Raw genomic sequence first — 22792 nt, 5'->3', positions numbered from 1 at the left:
TCACAACTTGGGAGTGTGCCAGTATACCAGTAGCCCTCTCGGACTAGGCCTACTCTAAAGGCTCTAAAAGCTAAACCACATGGGTGTGACAAGCTTCTCTTTAACATTGCTCCAACTTATCTGAGCTCACACTACCATGTATCTGCTATTGAACAGACAATGAAGTAAATGCAACCATAAGGTTTTCGAAATGGGATGTTTTAAGAAATCCCTACTTTTTATAGATTCCTGTGATTGTTCTAAGGTCTATGACGTCACATATGGAATTATGACATGTAGGTAGAACCTTGCCGTTGCGTCACCAAAACAAACGTAGCCTAGGACTAGGCTAGGCCTACGTCCACGGACACATACATTCAGCCAAGTTAGTGACAAGCAACATAGCATATCATACCAGGTACAGAAATGCACGTGTACACTGGGTCAATGTGAAAGATGGCAAAAATTTGTGCACACACGCCAACCTTCCCCAAACTGTCAAGCCTTGTCAAAACTTTGTCATTTTTCATTAACATGTGACCTGTGGTGATTATTGCTAACTTGTCATAAGCCTAATGATAGAAAAAATGTTAAATCAACATTTAAAGGAGAAACCAACACATTATCAATGCTGAAGAAAGTATCACGGCTATTAACGACACATCTATGGGATAAACGCGTCTGTAAAGTAGCCTAGGCTAAACATCGTTCAAGTATTCCAAGGAAACTGAAAATCTCTCCGAGGCATAGGCTTTAGGTGGTGATAAAACATTTTTGGAGCATCTCTGCCCTCTAGCGAACGACGTATAAAATTAAGAAGCCTAGGTTACAGCTGACAAGCCTAGGCTATGCATTTTCTTTCCCTGATCGTCGTTTTTCTTGATAACCACCCCCACACACACACATAACATACCATTTTAATTACTACTTCATTTTTATTCTTTAAAGTTGAGCTGGCTCTTGAGCACAGAATAAATTCCTTTTATGAGTAGGCCTACACGACAATAAACTACTTGAACTTGAGCTTGAACGTAATTGTTTGCAACATTGGGTTTCCGTGTAATTGCCCCACATAGCCTACCTATACATTCCATTTAGTTTCACTACTACCTCCACCACATATAGAATATCAATTTCCAGAATCATGCAGATGTAGTTTCTGTTTTAAGTGGCAACTAAATATTTAAAACAAAAAAACTGAAGTCACATAGAATAAAGAATGCAAACACAGCGGTGGTTAATAAATATTTAGCCTTTATTCCTATTGTTTATAAAACCATATTATGTTTGCCACACTAGGCTTCCATATCATTGCCCCCTTAGATTCCTATACATTCTAATTAGCTGAAGTCCGAAGTTGACCTCAGCCAATTCCCACCAAAAATATCAGAAGTTGCTAGTAAACTTGCAAAATGTGGATGGTGGGAGTTTATTTTTTAGTTGTAAAAGTGGCAACAATTTGTTAAAATAAACAAAAAACAAAAAAAGTCAAATACAAAGAGTATAAACACAGCCAGGGTTCACAAATATTAATCCTTTATTTCTAGTGTTTACATTAAAAATAAAAGTGGACATTTTTAGTATTAAAAACTTGTAATACATCCCACCACATACAAAACTCCCAATACGTACCCTTGCGTTGCAAAGGCCACACTTACCAAGTCCTATCTTACTATTGAGGCACAAATGACACATGTATTCCAATAATCTCATCACACACAGCAACATGCTCCAGATGTCCCTTGAGTGAAAATCAGACTAGGTTGTCTGCCCTATATTTTAATAGCCCAACTAATATGAGGCAGCCTTTGTTTAAAAATCTGACAGTCACAATACTGTCAAATGCTCATTCATACCCTGTGTGCATTCTTCTGATGTGCTGGCCCTGAGTAAACCTGGAGATGACAGACCAAGATGGTCTTCACTTTGCAGACATTAGTCCATTCCCAAACATTATATTTCACATTGATAAGCAGACATTTTACAACACTGGCAAGAAAACACACAGTACCACATAGTCTTGATATTACACTAAGATTAATTACAATGTGAGGACTTGTAGCTAAATAAAGTGCTGATGTTAATTATCTAAAATACAGAGGCACTTAAAAAAACAAATCCATAGGCTGATGTCCAACTGTTCCAGAGTAGGAACACAAAAACATAAATGTTTCCAAGAGTGTGAACTCTACTGTTATGACATCTTAAGGCACCAGATACCCCCATCTCCTCCCTCTTCATCCACCAGCCATCTTGATGGCCACGTGAACAGGGTGTGGATTAAGAATACTGCTCTAGAAATTTCAGGTGGAATTCCTTCACCTTGTCCAAGACTACCTTCAGTTTCTCAGTAGGAGGAAGAATAGTCATCCTATACAGACCCAGGATGAGAGGAAAAAGTAAAGTCAATGCTTTATTGCCAATATGATGAAACATTAAAATGGAATTTGGTTTAAAGGCTCAAGACAGTACAACATACAGAACATCATACAGCGTACAACATCGAGACAGTATGTCTAAAATACAAGGTGTCATAAAAACATACAAAAGTCTGGACCCCTACAATTCAATAAGTAATTAGAGAATAAAATAAATAAATAAAGCAAACGTGCTAGTGCCAGGTTCCTGATGCCAGGTCCTGCCCAATAGTTTTAGATGCTTTATTGACAACCCTATTTAGCACCATTTTGTCGTTGGCTAAGCAGTTTCCAAACAACACTGTGATAGAAAATGTGAACACTCTCTATCACAGCTTTATAGGAGGTCCCTCATCCCAGCCTTGGACACTTGATTTTGTTTTAATTGGTGCAGAAAGAACAAACATTGTGGTTTCTTCAATATGGCTGAGTAACATCCCATTTGAGGTTGAAGGAGATGCTGGTCCCCAGGAATTTGACATTCTCTCTACGGCTAGGTCAGTGATGACCTGAGGTGGAAATACATTTTTGTTTTTATCTTTGCGGAAATCATTTCGTTGGTTTTGGAGAAGTTTAGTACAGGAGAGGAGACAGAACAGCCACCCCCCCCCCCCCCTCCCCAACAGGGGGCACCAATGCTGGTGAAGACAGGTAGTGGTGGACTGGGACCAAAAATCGGCCCTGGCATATTTGGCCCAAGCGGCCCTCAAATCGGTCAAATCGGTCGGGCACACCTAATTAAATACACAATCTTTGCATTACCCTTAAATATGCATATTTCAACTGTCATGGAGCACTGAAAGTGATGTAGGCCTCATTGGCTATCACCATTAGGGTGCATCATTTGCCCCAATTTTGGAAATTCAACTTGTACCCAATTTTAAAATGTGACAATACTAATGAAAAGAAAATGTGTAGAATATTAGCTGGATTGAATAGTATCTAAGGGGTCCACCAAGCCTCTAAAGTTGCTTCTTAGCAGAGCCTGTATCCCCGCTCTGGAAAAATCAGTTTTTCATAAATAACTTCCAAAATAATGCATTTAGGCCTACAGTGTCAATGAAAGTTGAATATAAATGTGGCTATTGCGCATCTTTTGGTACCAGTCTGATATCTCTAGCTTCATTGGTTTCTAAAATATTGCATTATTCCCCTATTTTTAGCGTTTCTTTGTCCCAATATCTATAAAAAGCAGATGTGAAGGTAGTCCAGTCATGGTCTTATATTAATATGAAAAAAAAAGGATTTTCATATAAGTATAAATATAAGTATATATACTCTTTTGATCTCGTGAGGGAAATTTGGTCTCTGCTTTTATCTCAATCCGTGAATTAGTGAAACACACTCAGCACACAGTGAACACACAGTGAGCTGAAGCATACACTAATCCCGGCGCAGTGAGCTGCCTGCTACAACAGCGGCGCTCGGGGAGCAGTGAGGGGTTACAGTAGGTGCCTTGCTCAAGGGCACTTCAGCCGTGCCTACTGGTCAGGGTTTGAACCGGCAACCCTCCGGTTACAAGTCCGAAGCGCTACAAAGAACACACACTCTTTACATGTTTCCCTTCCTCTTCCTCAGGTTTGGTGTTTTCTTTCTGTCTGCTTCCACCACCTGCAGAACATTCTGGTAATGTTCTTCTCCTCTTGCAGAGCCTATGTAGTCTGTGCTGAGCTTCACATTACGCTCTGCGCTGTCATTGACCACATGCATGGACTCTTAGTGAATCAAGGCCTCATCTTGGTGGTTGCAGTGTTCAGTGGCTGTTGACACATCATGGAACGACCTGCAGTTCTTCAAGAATTTGCTGCGGTATTCACATGTTTCAGCAGTGATCTCCAAGAGTGCAATGAAGGCCTTTGAGAGACACCAGTGGTACTTCAGCACAAGAAATCCCTGGCACCAGCTTGCTTGCTGTCAAACCATCTACCTCCTGCACATGTCCAAAAAGACGACACTAGCAAACCTGGGACCTGATTTGTGGTATATCTTTCATCTTCTGCAGCTGGACCCTGCTTTCCTCACCACTGACATCTCAACCTGGCCTGCTCACCCAGCCTACAAGGAGGCCTTGATTCACTTGGAGTCCATGAATGTGGTCAATGACAGTGTAATGTGAAGCTCAGACTACATAGGCTCTGCAAGAGGCGAAGAACATTACCAGAATGTTCTGCAGGTGGTGGAAGCAGACAGAGAGAAAACACCAAACCTGAGGAAGAGGAAGGGAAACATGTAAAGAGTGTGTGCTCTTTGATGTTAAAACATCAACATCATATGGTGGTTAGTTATTAAGAATTATGTACTGTATGTTCTATCTATTCATGGATTACCCATTTGCTCAGTCATATAATATGTTTGTAGTAGGTTTACAGTTTGTCTTACACTTTGAAATGTAAGGTGTTCATAGTTCTAGAATAGGGTAATGTTAGTTAATGGAATATAATTTAAGATTTTATTGATAACTTACTTTCATGCTATTATTATGGAAAATCCATGTGAAATTATGAAAATCCATGTGAAATGACAACTGCCATATCTCAGGAAGTAATAAAGATAGAGACACACAGCTGGCACCAAATGATGCACAATGTAAATATTTATATTCAACTTTCTTTGACATTATAGGGCTAGATCTATTATTTTTGCCGTTATTTAAGAAAAAAATGATATTTGTATGTCCGTTGTTAGTTGGAAACTTCAGAGGCTCGGTGGACCCCTTAGATATCAATAGAATTTTATAAAATTTCTCATGGAAGTTTAATTTAGTTAGTGTAAAAAATCTATTCTAGGTACAGATTGATTTTCAAAAAAATTGAAAAAAGTGGGGCAAATGATGCACCCTAATCACCATGGCTATCACTCTGACCAATCAGAGGTAGCCATAGAGCACATGATCTCCATATTCAAGTAGGCTATACAAGCAATTATTATGACCGCCGCGCAGCGAAGCGGCGGTCATATAGGTTTAGTCAGATTTTTTTTTTTTTTTTTCTTTTTCGCGGTCATATATTTTGTACCGCTCTGCGGTACATCTAGTTAAAGAAGAGTTTCTGCTTGAATTCAAAGTATCATTTCAAATTATTCAATAGGCTACATTTAAACTATACAATGCTCAATTGGCAGCAGGACCAAACAATTACTGAAGCCTATGTGTAAATAGCTAAATTACCTAGATTGTCGTAGACATTAATGTAATTTATACCAGCTATCAGGACAACTGAAACAACACAAAATAAACAGGGCTGTTGCTGGAAATATTTTATTCCTGTAGGCTATATAGCCTACTACCTAAATACATTGCTGGTACATTTTGGAACAGTATAGCTACATGAACTAATGTCTTCCAGTAGCCTATAGGTTATATATAGCTTAGTTGGCTTGTTCATGAATAAGACTTGACGTTTTGTAGCCTACATTTCCGTCAGTCTACAGTCTGTTAGCCCATCTTTACCATGATAACCCTTCCAAGACCCTTCCCTTTCGACACTCTACTTTGAGAGACCAACCAACACTCATGCCAGATGTTGAATTTTGGGTGTCTGACGTAAACTGATTAATCTGACCAACAATTAACGTCGATTTGATACTCTTTTGCTGTCCGGGTTTGCAAATCATTCATTTAGAAAATTCATTAGCCTACCATATAATTACATTATCGCAATTAATATCTCATAATAATCATCATCGTCAGCATGGCATGTCACACATAGCCTACCTGCTCCACCACTGAGTTCTTATCATGTAGCCTCAACTAGGCTCTCCACCACCTGCTCACTGTCCCTCTGCTATGTATGCTTGCTTACATCCTCGTTCAAACTCAACAAACATGTTGCTGACATATGCTGGCCTACTTGCAAAATTGTATTTTTGAAGCTTCTACATTGGTGTTACTTTTGCACAATTGTCACTACCGGCACCCACCGCAATTTCGTGTAGGCAACTTCGATTAACTTTTGATGCGCTCACAGAATCCTGGCTCTGAGCCAAAATGGGAGGGATGGGGCCTGACATGAGCTGTTATTGGATCAGTCGAGTGTCAATATGGAAATGTAACCAATGGGCCGCTGATTATCCTTCCTTTGGGCCGATCATTGGCCAAAATAATTAAATTATATATATAGCCTATTCTATCGGCCGAAAAGGTGCGTCGGCCCACCGGGAAAATGCCAGTATGCCAGATGGCCAGTCCGCCCATGTTGTTAACCCTAACCACTTGTGATCTTTTGGTTAAAAAAATCAAGTATCCATTCACACATGGACTTCTTTGCACCCAACCCAAGGAGTTTGTCATACAGCCTCACTAGGATGATATTAAAAGCTGAACTAAAATAAATGAACAGTACACATGCATGTATAGCTTTCCCTTCTAGATGTTGTAAAATGCTATGAGGACAGAGGGAAAACACATCCTCAACAGACCTGTTTTCTCTGTAAGACACAGTCTAGTCCAGGGGTGGCGAACCTGCGGCTCGCGGCTCTCTTTGCCTCCTCTCGTGCGGCTCGCGGCTGCTCAACTGATGTTCTCACTTCTCCTTGGATTTAGATTTTTTATTTTTTTTTAAATAGCCTATTATTTCTGGTAAATGAAAATCCTTTTCATAAGTTGATAGTACTGCTAATAGGCTGCAATGTTTAAATTAAAATAATTTTACCGTCATGTTATGGATAGGAATCTAGCTTAAAAAGAAGCAGACTTTGTGTCTTTAACCAGGTGTAATGATACTCAGTGTTTCCCCTACAATGTATTCATCAGCGGCGCAGCGCCGCTGCTGGAAATCAAGCGCCACTGCAAAAAAAAGTTGCCTAATTAAAAAAAAAAATAATAGACGCAAGTGAACTTCAGGAACAGCTGCCGTTCGTTCAGGTTTCATGTCAACAAATAATAGTAGGCTAACATTGAAGGCGCAGTCAGGATTCCACAGGAGATCACGCTTGTTTGTGTTTATGTTTAAGTGCAAGAAAACGTAGCCTACATTATGTTAACCAAGAAACCAAATTAAACACGCCAGCGAGATAGCTGCCCCTACCTTCAGTAGCCTATTCCCAGATAAATTTCACGCATTGTTTCGTTTTTGTTTGTGATACAGGCAATGATTTCAAGCCATGTTGCTAATACTAGCCTAGCCTACTGGTGGGTTTAATTGAATTTCAGTAATAGGATACGCAACCATTTACATCTGAGATAGTTTGTAATTCCTGTAGAGCTCACCAAAATTATAGATATGATACAAGACACTTATCTGCTATAATCCAAGATTTTTCTTCGAGTTTTTGAGCATTTATTTTACCAAATGACATGGGAAACATAATTCATTTCATCCACATATGCACCATGCACAACAACGCTGCTAAGTTAGCTTAAAACCTTGAGAATCAAGCAAGCAGTCACGGCATTAAAGTGACAGGCACTCAATTCGACTTGCACAGCACCAATAATGACATGAAAGAGAAGTCTATATAGTTTATACAGTGCTGTGCAAAAGTTAAGACACCCATGCTGAAATTGACTAAAGGGAGGAATAAAAAAATACTTTGCCTTTTGTCTTAATGCCTTAATTAAAAAAAAAAAAAATAGGACATCAATTATTTTTTAATGTATCATGTATCGTAAATAAACAAATGTTATTATATAAATGTCTTAACTTATGCACAGCACTGTATATTTTAAATAGTAATAGTTTGTACAGTGGCCTACAGTGTACCGTTGTACAGTGGCTAATTACTAATAATGTAAATGAAAAAGGTGAAAGAAAAACATGAATAATCCTGTTCAAGTACTGCAATAATCATGCTTTGTAAATGCTTGTGTTGATGGTTATGTCATAATTTGTAACTCAATCTGTCCATTTCTTTCACAAAATCCACCAGAAGTCACCATTTCAGGAATCATTTTTTCAAAATTTTCTCTTTTTTTGGGGGCTTCCTACGATCAACAGCACCGCTGCTGGAAAATTTTCTAGGGGAAACACTGATACTGTTACAATCAGGAAAACCCTGACGCTAAGCGTAAATAAAAAGAGGACATTCAAAAGGAGGATTCATCTTTTTGTAGGCTAGCATAGCCTTTCTGGTTAATATGTCAACGTAACCTAAATAACACCGTTAAAAAAACGTGTTCTACAGGTTAGTTTGGTACTTGGTATGCCAGACTTAACTGTTGCATAAAGCTTCAAACCTGAACATTTCCAAAAGGCACCGACTGACCTTTGCAAGTACAAGGTAAAGGTAGGCTATATAGACGTCAGTCAGAGAAGCAGACTCGTTTTCTTTTTGTGTATTTTCTTTTAAAAAATGTACTGAACACTAGACGGAACATTTACGGTCACATTGGCAGCATATCAGTTGTTACATTGGAGCATTTCTCATGCTAATAAGTCATTCAGTGAGGGGGAATTTGTGATGTGTGTCAGATATTTTTATTGCTTGCTACTCATTCCTGAAAACGATAATTTGTAGCATCTGCCAAGTGTCTCACTTTAAATGAAAAGAGAAGATCTATTTTTGTAGGCCTAAGTCGCTGTTGTAGTGTTGGCATCTTTTTTTGTTGTGCGGCTCTTTTGAGTTGTGTGGAATTTTTTTTTTGGCTCTTCATGCTGGACTGGTTAGCCACCCCTGGTCTAGTCGCTGAAACACTTTCATTATGACCGAAGTTAAAGGAAAACTGGCAATTTTTTACACAGATCTCTGTTTCTCAAGGTCACAGAGTACCGTCAGTACGGGAAAAAAACAAGCTGTTGGCTGAAGCAACTGGAGCTAGGTAGTACCGATTTTTCTCGGTGACCTCGAGAAACAGAGATCTATGTGAAAAAATTACCGGAGTTCTCTTAAGACCACTGGTCTATAATCAGAAAGATGAGGGATCAGAAATATATAGTGAGACAGAGACAAAGAGAATCGTGGTTGAGGAAGTACAGCAGAGATACGGACCTGAAGTGAAACGTTCCCTCCCTTTGGCCAAAACCACTTCCAGGCACCAGACAGACCCCCATCTCCTCCAGCAGCTGCATACAGTAAAACATGTCGGGAGCCTGGCCTGTCTCCTGCAGACACACAGACGTGTACAGCCAGATAGGGAGTGAGCATGGAAGTGCTATTAGAACATGCAAATACTCTGAAACTAAGGGCTGATCTCAAACTGCTGGAGTAGAGACCCGGCAGGCACCTTTGCGGCCTCGATGGCCTTCTGCGGCAGCTCAATCCTGGGAAAGGCGTACATGGCTCCTTGCACAGGGTTACAGTGAATCCCTGGGACCTTGTTAAATATCTCTTCTGTCATCTGTGCCTTTTCGGCCAGGGCATCGAGCACAGCGGTTCGTTCCTGTTGTGGAAAAACACATTATTCCCCAATTAGTACCACGGAGAGCAGTGCAGAGCACCAGTGCACCAATACAACAGAAGAGTGGCACACGAGGAATCTTACCTTCTTATAAAGGGGGTAGGAGGGCTCGTCAGGCTGAGGGGGGTTCATCACCAGGTCAAGGAGGGCCTGCCCTGCCACAGGAGGGCAAAGCCGGACTGAAACCATCTTTGTGAGCTGGACCTTCACATCTGGGTCGAGGTTGATGAGCTCCATGTAACCACCTCGGAATCCACACCTGAAGGAAAGACAAGCAGTCAAGGAACACACTCAAGGAAGTGGTAGCAGAAAAGGAAGCAGAAAGGTACAAACATTTTACATTATTAAGTTGAGATTTGTTTGTGAAATACGTAACGCTAATATGGCAAGATATATAATACTCACTCTCCCATGTAGCACTTGGATGTCGAATGGAAGGAGGCCAGCTCCACTTTGTTAGAGTATTTGGGTCCCATTTCAAACAGTACCTTCTTAAAAGAGTTAAATTTACAACCCTCCGCATAAATATTATCCTGGTATACCTGAAGATGGGCGAGAGAATAGGAGAGCTAATTCAGTACATCCCATGTAAAGAAAGTAATGCTAGAATTGTGAGACATGAACCAGACGTGAATCTCTCCAAATTATACCTCATCGGCCATCAGGAAGAGGTTCTCCTCGGCAGCGAATCGGATCACATCTTCAATGCACTGCCTGCTCTGTACCTGGCCTATTCAAAACAGATGCGAGGATAGTTTTTTTTGTTGTTTTTAAAGGTCATTTTCTTGCTTTCATAATAATCATTGACATTGGTAGAGTTGGTGGGTTTACCAGTTGGATTGCCAGGGTTGATGACACAGATTGCCCTCGGTATGCAGTGCTTCTTAGCCTCCGCTAGTGCCCGCCGCAGCTCACTGACGTCCATGCTCCAGTTGTTGCCTTCGTCCAGGTAGTAGTTGATCTGCACAGCCCCGAGGTCGGCCAGGGCGGCAGAGTAGAGAGGGTACTGGGGGATAGAGATCATCACGCCCGTCCTGGTAGGACCCTCTCCAGATACCAGCAGTTTCAGCATGGTCTGAGAGAAGAATAAGCGGAACAACAGAGAAAGAGGGACAGAGGGACAGTGAGAGTGGAAGAGTCTTAAAGTGACAGTGCACCATTTATAAATAAAACAGCATCAAATTAACATGTATATGTACGTGTGTGTGTGTGTGTGTATGTATATATATATATATATATATATATATATATATAAAATGTATATATATATATATATATATATATACACATACATACACACACACACACACACACACACATGTACATATACATGTATATATATATATATATATATATATATATATATATATTAGGGCTGTCAAAATAACTGATTAATTTCGATTAATTAATTTCAGAAAAAATAACTGATTAAAAAAATTAGTGCAGATTAATCGATTCCGTATGACCTTTGACCCCGAGCCGTTCTAGTCAGCAAAAATTAGACTGTAAAATGAAGGAGAGAAGAAAACGTGCTGCCTGAATCATTGATTGGAACATTTACTTTTAAAAAACGGCCTGATGGTGTTAATAAAGTGTTGAAAATAAAATCCTCTGCAATGTCTGCAGCAAGGAAGTTGCATATCACTGGAGTTCATCAACTCTATAGTCGCACATCAATGCAAAGAAATAAGTGTTGACATTGAGGGGAGTGTTAATTTATTTTCATTGTGTCCCCTAGGTTATATCTGTGGCCTGAAATGCCTTGTATGTGAAAAAAAACTTCTTCCCAAAGCACTTTTGAATTTATTTCCTCAGCATATTAGGTCATATCATAGATTATTATGGCAATTATTTGAACAATGAAAATAATAATAAAAGAGTCTTTGAACTTGAATGTCACTAATGCTGATTATTCAATGATTCATTTGAATTTAAATATTTAAAATACTTTCACAGCAAAAATTATATATGCGATTAATTTAGATTAATTAATCACAGAGTATGTAATTAATTAGATTAATTTTTTTAATCGATTGACAGCCCTAATATATATATATATATATATATATATACACACACACACACACACACACATATATACGTTTTATATATATATATATATATATATATATATATATATACATATATACGTTTTATATATATATATATATATATATATATATATATATATATATATTGCATTTTTTGTGTGTGGCCCGCCGGCCACTTTTCAAGACCCAATGTGGCCCTTGAGTCAAAAAGTTTGGCCACCCCTGGCCTACATGCCACGCGCTTCCGGAAAGGCTTTTCAGTCAGCACATAAACTTCTGATGGACGTCACCAGTGTTGTACCAGGTATGGTTTTACACACAGTTCCAGTTGGGTGTTACACCAAGTAAATGAGCATGAGTGTATCAAATTTGAGTAAAGACTAGCCCTGTTTGGCAGAGACAAGATTTTTAGTGTCCGAGTGAACACGAAAGGAACAGAACATAAAAGATGCCGTTACACTGACGCTCCACCGAAAATACAGTATATTGCTGGCTGAATAGCATTCTGTGGCATATAGTCCATTGTGTGTCTGGTTCTTCTCACCGAGATGGCATCACTGGCTCCAGAAGACAGGTAAATGTTGTCAGGGTTGGAAGGGATGCCATCACGTCGCTCAATGTAGCGGGCCACATCTTGCCTGACCAACTCGATACCCTGACTCATACTGTATGCACCTGAGACAGAAACACGGCAGAGACAAGCCATGAGTTGAAGGGGAAGCAGATCAGTCTACCACAGTGGTTTCCAAACCACCAAAGACTAAAAAAATACGGAACAAAAATGTTAGTTCCCATTTTTCATGAGTTGAGGTAAAAGATCTAAGACCTCTTCTATGCAGGTTTGTTGGTTCACATTTGGTCAAATACGTATTAGTGATCATTTCACCATCACATCACATTATTTCACCATCACATTACTGTACACACTGCATTTTAGAGTGGCCTCTTATTGCAATATTGTGTCTGTGCAATACTCATGCTTTTTAAATCAGCATCTTTTCATGTTGCATGTGGATCGCTTATCTTGGAGAAGGTGCAGTGCTCACTAACACAGATTTGTGAACTTTGTGTACATAGAAGATATTACATATTTTACTTCATGCAATGTATGAGAGAAAATCAAAATCACCTGAGACTTGAGAGAATCACATTTCCATTTAATACTCATCACCTCTCAGTCCTAGTATGTTAACAGACACTAGTAGAACCATGTAGACTGTTACCATGCAAAGCCTTCATGCAGTTTGCGCATTGAATGGCCATTGTATGATAATGTGCTATATAAACGTGAACTAGATAACAGAGGGTACACCTGTATCGGACACTTGAGTTGCACCGACTTCACTTCTGCTGCCCTTCTGAGTGGTATCGATGGCCTTTAACACTGACTTGACTCTGAGAAATGCTGCAATCATCTGCAATAGCTAACCCATGTCAGGAACAGTCAGACTGGCTGTCTTATTACAGGAAAACATCAGTAATTGTTGGTCAATCATAATGGGCCCGAGTTCGGCGGTGAAGCTGCGTCAAGGGGGGAACTCTGAAATGGGCGAGACCTCTCCGGTGAAGTGAAATTGAATAAACCAATCACATGCAACCAGTGTTACATTTTTATCTATGTATCTATCTGTTATTAATTAACTTTGGCCTGACTCTACCCACTTTGTGCGTCTGACTTCGCTCTGACCACAGTGCACTGTTGGCAAAGTATGCTGTCAAACTCGCACCCAATGTAAGTATAAGTATATAGTATATAGTATATACTCTTTTGATCCCGTGAGGGAAATTTGGTCTCTGCATTTATCCCAATCCGTGAATTAGTGAAATACACTCAGCACACAGTGAACACACAGTGAGGTGAAGCACACACTAATCCCGGCAGGAGCAGGAAACCAACTCACCTATGCTACCCCCTCCACAGGCTTGCAGAATGCGCCGTGCTCTGCTTTTGACATCCTCTGGAAACTTGTTATCCTCTAGAAGTTCAGGATATGTGCACAATGCTAAGACCTGACAAGATGGGGTTAAAACATAGCGTAAACATGGCATATAGAATATATGTATATAAAACACAGTGTAAATAAATGAGAGTATGACAGCAGTGTGACGGCTTCTGAATTGTATCTAGATGTTTACACACACCTGTCTGAGGAAAGTGATTGGCCGTTGACCCATGGCATGGCAATCCCCGATGTTGGCTCTTATCACTTCTGTAAATGGCTTCTTAGCTCCCTGAGGACAAATTATGAGAAAGATGCTCTCTGAAACGTGTTTTCAATACAAAGGAGAACAAAACCTTATTGATCAGAAGTAGTAAGAAAAGGAAGGCAGGAGTAAGAAAAGGAAACAGGTTTCACATCACTCTTCTAAAATTTCAGCCCATTTAGTACTGAAGAGACATTCAGAATCCAGAGCCCAGTTCAGAATTTGGGTGTTTTAGGTCTCCGTCTTAATTTTGAACAACTGGCAAAGTTCTAAGCTCGCAAACTGGCAGCTGAATAATTATGCAGCTGGGCTGGGCTGTCTTTGTCTGAAGGTGTGTGCATGTAACTTTTGACCCATGTCCAATTTTCAAAAATGAGGTATCGTTGGAACCCTTGGATGAAGCAGAGTTTAATTAATCTGACTCGGCCAGATGGATTGCTTCACATTTGCTCGACATATCCATCTGAGAACTTTCCGTTGGAGAACTTTTGGGAAGGGATGAAAATACTGGTTAGATGATTGGATAAACCATCTGTCTATCACCACCTATGTTGGTGATAGACGGGCCAAATCAACCATCAGATCAACGAAGCGTATGACGCACTAACAGAGCGTCGACAAAAATACAACCACAAGGTAGGCTACCCTTAACCTAAACCCGCCTCAAAACCAACGCTGGAAGCCAGACTGATCTACGAGTGGAAAAATGGAGCTTGCGAGATCAGGATGGTCTCACGGGGCTAGAGTTTCATGCCCTTGGAAACACACAATTAAAATAGAGATTTCACAGTGCTAGACATTTTAAACCATTTTTCTGTATATCTAGACAGCACCAGTCATGGTCATGTAAAAAAAGATATGACAGAGCGGGTCATGTAAAAAAGATGTGATAATTTGTTGAAATGAAATGTGGAGACATTTCGGTTTGAAATAGCCAGCTACATATTATATTTGATACTCATTTTTATTTATTTTTAGGCTTATTTAGGCATTTCGTTGCATTTTTATGCCTAATAATTATTTTTGTGGTAGAAATATCAGTCTGGCAAGTAAACAAATGTATACTAGTACGGTTTGAAAAAAATATCGCTTTTTAATTTTTTTAAAAAATACCGTACACCTGAATTGTTTTGCATTCTGTGACTTTCAGTCAATGAAAGGCTATTTTTCCAGTCACATATTTCTTTAGTGTTTAGTGCTGTTACGTGCCGAAAGTTGTAACCAAGCCACACTAAGGGGGTCTGGGGACTTATGGATGGAAATATTTCTGCTGTAGCCTAAACTATTTTGCACTTCAGATCTTTAACCATGCACACAGGTGGAATATTTATGATACTGCAATAAGTTCACAACCACAAAGTATTTGGGTGTTTTAGGTCTCCAAATAAATTTTTGAGAATAAGTTCTCTCTCTATCCAGTGTGTAGAGATGCCTATGGGCCAGCCAAATGCCACCTAGAAAACAATGTAAAACAACAACCTTTCTCCTCTTTCACTTTTTTTTTGTTATTTTCCCCTGAAACTATGCAGCACATCTTAATTATTATTTATTAAAAGACACTTAATTTGGACACAGGCTCCTTTTGTTTACCCTTAATCTGTTGGCATTTGGAGCAAACCCTTTTATTATCCCTGAAACCATGCACAAATCTACTTAATAATTTAATCAAAAACTCAAATTACTCAAAACTTCAAATTAAAGGGCTTATTCAACAGTGTTCTTGAAAGTGAAACACTTCATGTCAATCGATTTTGGGGAAACTGCAAATGGCCTCCGAGTTCCCTGTGCAGCCATAATGCTGTTGCACTTCAGGAATGCATCATGCACTGTAGCCTAGTTTCAGAGATTCTTCCAATAACTGAGCTGTTTATCTGCTATTATTACCAATATATTATATTTCCAGTAAGTAGTGGCATTAAGACAAATGAAAAAATTATTCTGATCATAATGAAACACAAACAGAGAAAATTAAACTTTAACAACATAAACACTTTTATTCAACCTCACAATGGACAACCACTGTGCAGACACGGTCTGTTAATTTCTAACTCAGGATCTTATGGAAAGGGAGATGAGGTAAGAATTTAATCCCTCTCCCCACAATTTGTCAAAACAGCAAGCACATTTTTGCCCCTCAGACCACAATGGCTCTGCCCTGCTGTGCCATTATTGGCCAGTGCCTAGGGGGTGTGAGCAGACTGTCGAGTTAAAATGGGTATGCTCCTTCTCAAACTCCCGGTCCGCGGGCCAAATCCGGCCCGCGCCTGGCCCAATTCCGGCCCGCGACCTATGTTAAAATAATAATGTAATCCGGCCCTTGAGGGTATTTTTAATTGCGACAAACAACGGTACTGATTAAAATAGACGATAGATCTCATTTGTAGCCTACTCTCCTCCACTATTTGCTAGACATCCAGAGTTTGATTCAAACCCAAAATCGCTGCACAAAGTGTTCAGGAAATACTTGTAGGCTATTACACGCGATAAACACAAAGACGTGCATTTGTAATGACGCGGAAGCGATGCAGGCCATAGTTTTGCACAAATTAAAGCAGAAATAGGCCTACATAAAACGTCCACGTGTGATGAAGTCTTGAGTAGGCTTGGGTATTCACCTATTCTGATTCTGAAGGAGAATATCCTTTTGGAGATTATCGATCGTCTATTGACTGTGTATCATCATAAATATTCCACCTGTGTGCATGGTTAAAGATCTGAAGTGCAAAATAGTTTAGGCTACAGCAGAAATATTTCCATCCATAAGTCCCCAGACCCCCTTAGTGTGGCTTGGTTACAACTTTCGGCACGTAACAGCACTAAACACTAAAGAAATATGTGACTGGACTACAGACTGACGGTGCGTCTGTGAATGGAGGTGCGTTGCGTGTAGCCTATACGACGGTGTCCACTAGCATACCATGCTTACCCTCTGCCCAACATAGCTAGGAGGTTGCAGTGGTAATTGTGATGAGTGTCCGTAATAGACGTGGTACAGACAGCAGAGGTAGTAGAAACAGGGCTTTGAAGAACTACAAAGTCACCCACGATAGGAACTGATTTGACCAGGATACTTTATTGTAGGCCTTGTGGTTATAGGCTAGTAATAGTTTACTATTGTTGGTACATCTTAGGTGTTTTCCTGTTAATTTGTTATATGACAAAAAAGAAAGTAAATCTGCTCAAATATGTTCATCCAGTATTTACTGAAAGGTGCATCATTTGTGGTGCTTGCCATCCAGTGGCAAATTAGATGGGTAAATTTACCCCCTTCATAAACTTTTGTTTATACTCAAAGATTTTTACATTTACAGTAGGACTTTATCTCTGACCACTTTCAAGCCATGGCCTTTTGAAATTTTGATATAAAAATCCAATGGTGTTGCTTTCTTAACCCTGATGCCTAGTTTGCCAGGTTTAAAAAAGTTATGAGAGGAAAATATTTGTATTTGGTGTGAAACACAGACATAGGCCTACCTGCTTTTTTGTTTGTTAATGTGTATTAATATTTATTTTATCATTATTTTATTTATAAGCTAAGGTTGCTAGCACAGGTGTCTAAGACTTGCACTTTCTGTTTGTAGTTTTGTGTTTGAAAATACAGTATTTGAAAAAAACAACAAAACATTGCATTTTAGGAAATAGCCGTTCTTTTTTTGTATTATTCTTTAACAACACACAGGGATAGACACAGACCTACAGTAAGACCTACAGTAAGAGAGAAGGCCAGTGCTAATAGTTTTAATAGCTGGAAGATTACACACACATCCTTACAGATAGCCCCAATGTTTTTTTGTTTGCTTTCCACTGCACCGCACTTCCGTTTATCTTAATCCACGTATGTCTCATGTTAAATTAAATCCCGTTTTGGTATAGTGTCTTGGTCACAAGAGTCACAGGCGCGCCTGGTCTGCCTGGAATTTAATCAAATCGCCCCTGCATGGCACAGCTCACAATTCACCCAGCACGACCTCAGCATTATGAATCAAATCGCCCCTGCATGGCACAGCTCACAATTCACCCAGCACGACCTCAGCATTATGACAGACTGATGACATGACTTATCAGATGAACTTCCAGCCTCACTGCAGATGTCCAGTTCACCATACCTTCATAAGGCCACAAATCAACTAGAGTTTGTCTTTCAAGGCTAAAACTAAAATGTATGCCATCTACTATGGGGTTATTCCTTTATGTCGACAGGTAGGGCTGTTCGACTGTGGCAAAAATCCTAATCATGATTATTTTGGACAATACTGAGATCATTATTTAAACATATTAAACATAATCAATGATTTTGTAAATATTATCCATTTTCTTAACAGTGAATTAAATAGAAATGTAATATACTCTGAATAGCAAATGGGTCATTCTGTGTCAAATCAGATACGGTAGTTGCTGCACCATCTCAGATTTTGATCAAACCTTGTCTATATCAAGAATGGGTTCCAAAACGAAGGCCTGTAAAATATTTCTGTTCAAATCCTATGTCTTCATATTATTTTCAGCCCTTGAAATCACTTCAGTTTTATAGCATGAAAATCATAAAAACTTTGTAGGGAAGACAAACATGTTCTCTGTATGACGGAACCATTAAAAGTTAACAGCATTCTCATTGATTTTCTATAAGGCCGTAAATTTGAAAAAAAAAAGAAGAAAAAAAAGAGTGACATTAAAAGGTAGTATAAACTTGTTTTGTACGCATTTGGTATTAATCTGTTTCTTTACATACTATATTTTATTAATGTTGTACCAATATTTGAGATCTCCACATATAATGGGCTTGAAAATTTTAAGAATTGAATAAGGGGAGGCTGTGTTTTTCGGTCATTTTCATAGGATTAAAATGGTATGTAGGATAGCTAGTAGGGACTTGAAAATCTATGTGAAAGTAACTAAGTAAAAAGTGGCAATGTTGTACCATAGATAAATATATCGAGTCAAGATTATTGTGTTGCCCCAGGGCAAAGAATGAAAACCCATAGGTATACAATGTAACCAAGTAAGTGTATTTATGTTTGAATGAAACATGGTACATCCTCGCCATAGCATGGACAATCAGTTATTATTGTAAAGCAAATGGGTGGACTGGATTTATAACTCAAGACAACATGAGAGTATTGTTGCCAAACGGAACGCAGCAAAATAATAGTTATATTTTGATTGTCGTTTTCATAGTCAGTGGATGTCCTAATTGACGATTAATCGATTCATTTGATTAAATACAGACCTATGGACAGATTCAGCTTGTCCCTGTCTGATGGGATGGCATGTTTATGGCTCAAAAAGGCTCTTAATAGGAGAGGAGAGGGGGTTCCCAGCAGGCCAGGAAAGGACAACCAAAGACAAAAGGCTCCTTTGAAGCTGCTTCTATTGGATTATGTAACCTAAAATGCAATTACTAGGCTACTGATTCTCTCATTTAGGAACACCAAACCCTTCAGAGATGCCATAGAGCACAAACTATAGCCTAAGTTGTCTATAAATGAAAAACATGGTGTGTGTGTGGCTAACACTGTGCCAGCCAGAAAGGACTTGGTTTTTCTTCTAACAGTGACGTCTTTGTTGAACATCACAGAGAACAACGTAATATGGGGTGTGAAATGTACACATGCACGCGCAAACACACACAGCCGCTCACACTTCAGAGGCACACCCGTTATCAAACAGAAACATGTGTTCAGTTCAGTTTCTTGTGTGTCCATCATCAGCTTAGTTTCTGCAGGACAGTTAGACTGTGGTCTGGATTATAAAAGCTGCCTTTATAGAGTCTGCTCTTGTACAGCACAAACTACTGCATTAAACCGTATTCAAAACATTTGTTTTGTCTACTGTCACACGTCTAGCACTTTCATTCTTCCTTCTCAAACTAATGACTTTGCTGATCATTATATAATTTCTCTGACGGCACTGAAATGAATGAAGAGGATTTACTATATCATACTAAGCAAGAATGATCCCAACTATCTTGACAAGGTTTCTGTCTCCACCTCCTAAGACCAGTTTGGTCGTACCGTACGGATACTTAGGCTACCATGACAGTGGTCTGTCAAAACACTGGTTGTTAGATCTACAGTGGTGTGCAATTCTTTTAAATATTAAATCCCAGTTGAGTCCCTTTAGAATCATTAACCAAAAATGCATTTCGTAAGGTCAGCTGTGAAGTACAATAGGTTAGCAATCACTTCCTGAGAGAAAAATGGGAATGGTTTAGGAATGACAAGCTAATACTTGCCTTGGGTGCCTAGAGGAATGGGCTGGCTGACAGCTGGTTCAACCACAAGAAGCAAGAGCAAGCTATTTAGCCTGTAGTGGCTCATATTCTTTCATGAATTTCCCCTGGGGATCAATAAAGTATCTATCTATCTATCTATATGGCAACTGTGTCTTTAACATCTACATTGTTGTATTCAGCAGCTCTCTGGTGGCAGAGAGCTTACAGTAGAAATGGACATTTGGTGCAGTCACAAATCAACTATTGTCCCAGCAGAAAAACAAATTAATAAAATGAGTCAGACGGTAGGTAGGTATCATGTGCCAGTCATACGGTGACAGGATATTCCTGGACAAGTTTAGAGGATGTATGAACCATACCGTTACCTAGAAAAAAAGTGTACTAATACTAAAGTCACATCACAAAAACACCACGTTACGTTACCTCTTTCAGCTCCTTCTCGATCTGCACAGCCCGCTGCACAATTGGGCCCCGGACTGCATATTCAACCCGCTTCACGTTGGGATTCATGGTGTCTAGAGTGAGCACCCTGTCCGGGTGCAAGATGCCGTTCTCCGTCATTTTCCGTGTGACGATATCTTGTGGCTTAAATAGTGTCGCGGCTATACTCCAGAGTCTAAAATAAATTGAAAAGAAAGAAATGGGGGAATATAACGTTAACTTTACTGTTAACGTTAGAAGTTGGTCTGTCAATGAGCTCCAGTTAACGTACACTTTCATATCCACAAACACACCAATGATGCACACGTGTAGCACTATCCTTTGCAAAAGCATTTCTAATGTCAGATAGATCTACAAGTTCATTAGCATGTTCACCGTAGGCATTTGTTTGGGATATTTGCACGTGCGCGAACGTCAACGTTACTGTACGGATCCCAGTCTACTTATCGTTACCGTGAACTAGCCAAAATATAATCGCAAAAGCAGTTCTCAGTCAGCATTTGTGAAAGCAGCGACAACAGTGCCTGATGTTAGCTAAATAACGTTAAAGTGAGATAGTTAAAGGGAAGTAACGTTACGTTATGGTCTCTTAAAATTCGACTAGATAGATAACTTAACAACAAATAAGTAACGTTAGCGAGCTATGATAGTTTGAATGACGTTAATGTTAGACAAATCAATGCCAATGATTAACTTATAAATGCCACCGTTATTCCTTCTTATTCAGAATCACGAAAACAACATACCACAATGTTTTACAGGAGGGATACACGCACGCAGCTGTTTCAAGTCCACTGCAGGGTGACTGACTGCACACTACTGTCGATGTTGTTGTGTCCTAAAACTTGTAGCTGCTAGTTGGCTCACTTTCCTTTCCTTTCCCCTCTCTTCTGTCCTCCTGATGCCCCTCCCTCCTAGAACTACCCAGTAGAAGCTATGATCATCTAAGGTTAAGTTAAGTTATGTACAAAGGTACAGCAACAATTACTTATTTAAAAAAAGAAAGACAAAATACTAACATTAGTCACTTCTTTGTAGTGAACAGTAGTGAAACATGGGTAACTTAGGGCTGTGTTGGTCTTACTCTTACCATCATGTCTGGCTAACGTTATCTTATCTAGATGGAAAATACTGGCAAACAGCAGATATGCTAGCAAACGTTAACTCTCTTGCTAACATTTGCTAGTTCAAGCAAAGTATAGGCTAATGCTACCTTAATTTTATTTAGATAGGCTAGAACTAATTTGCACAATCAAAGCTGTTCTAATTCAAAGAAAAAATAAGCACACCTACCTTGAAGATACTGCATATCTGAAAGTCATCTCTTTATGTAGGTTATTAAATATTGGCAGGGAATTAATGTTAAGAATTAACACTGAATGTCAAATATTCCTCATTAAACTAGCCAACATGAGTTCAGAGACCGTCAACATATGTATGACGTAATCATTAACAAATTATTGGACTCAAAAACTGATAAGGTGTGGCCTGACCAGACCTACTTGCGTCCACATTTATACAAATTAACCTGAAATAAAATAAGGCTACCATGCCACTTTATTGTTTTCTACCAAAATGCTTTCACCGTTAGCCTAAGGAATTGTGAACCACTTTCATTTTTGACAAATGTTAGGCCTACTTCTTGAAGAAATTCTGTCAACTCAGAGCATGAACTGCAACATTTTTTCTCGAATCAGCTGTAGGACACCAAACTAATGACAATGACAATATTAGATTTTCCGAATTTGGAAATCTGGACTCTTTCAATGCATTTAGTCTAGTCTCGGCTGTGAAAGCAGATAGGGTTACAGCCAGAGCACACTCCCCCTCCCTAAAAAGCTAAAAGACACTTGGCTACAGCCCTTTCAGGAAAACAGGTTGCCTGAGGTAGACTGGCTGAGACCTTGTCATGGTAAATATTCCCCAAAAAAGTCTGTAAAGCAGAAGTGCAGAGACAGTACCCTACCTTCTAGGATGTTATTAAAACGATGGAAGCGGAGTCCTGTCTTTGCTTCTCACAGTCTACCTCTGTCACTTACGGCTGTTTTAAGAAGCCCAGTTATGTGGTATTTAGTATTCCAGGAGCGCACTGGTTACATCATTCCACCATCCCCACCACTTCTCAGCCCCCTCT

The 22792-nt window shown here is 39.4% G+C and overlaps 1 protein-coding gene across 2 annotated transcripts; it reads right to left on the bottom strand.

Annotated features, from left to right (window-relative positions):
• Positions 1 to 1216: 1216 nt before the first annotated feature.
• On the bottom strand, positions 1217 to 22691 carry LOC143130890 (alanine aminotransferase 2-like). Of its 2 annotated transcripts, none has more exons than XM_076290155.1 (12): positions 22625 to 22691; positions 20641 to 20833; positions 13923 to 14012; positions 13682 to 13790; positions 12325 to 12455; positions 10561 to 10804; positions 10380 to 10459; positions 10135 to 10271; positions 9814 to 9988; positions 9556 to 9711; positions 9321 to 9433; positions 1217 to 2350 (listed from the first exon to the last, which is right to left on the bottom strand). In XM_076290155.1, the coding sequence occupies exons 2-12, from the start codon at positions 20776 to 20778 to the stop codon at positions 2260 to 2262; spliced, it is 1464 nt and encodes a 487-aa protein (XP_076146270.1). In that variant the 5' UTR covers positions 20779 to 20833; positions 22625 to 22691; the 3' UTR covers positions 1217 to 2259. The 2 variants fall into 2 exon arrangements, with proteins under 2 accessions (XP_076146270.1, XP_076146269.1); XM_076290154.1 differs by lacking the exon at positions 22625 to 22691 and adding an exon at positions 21405 to 21535.
• Between the last annotated feature and the right edge of the window lie 101 nt (positions 22692 to 22792).

This window comes from Alosa pseudoharengus, unplaced genomic scaffold (genome assembly GCF_046254945.1).
Source record: "Alosa pseudoharengus isolate Yale_2024_CS ecotype anadromous, Long Island Sound unplaced genomic scaffold, YU_APseudo_1.1 YU_APseudo_1.1_scf_18, whole genome shotgun sequence".
In the NCBI taxonomy this organism is placed as follows: Eukaryota; Metazoa; Chordata; class Actinopteri; order Clupeiformes; family Clupeidae; genus Alosa; species Alosa pseudoharengus.
Note: the sequence above shows the minus strand (reverse complement) of the source record. Positions and strands in the feature narration are given on the sequence as shown.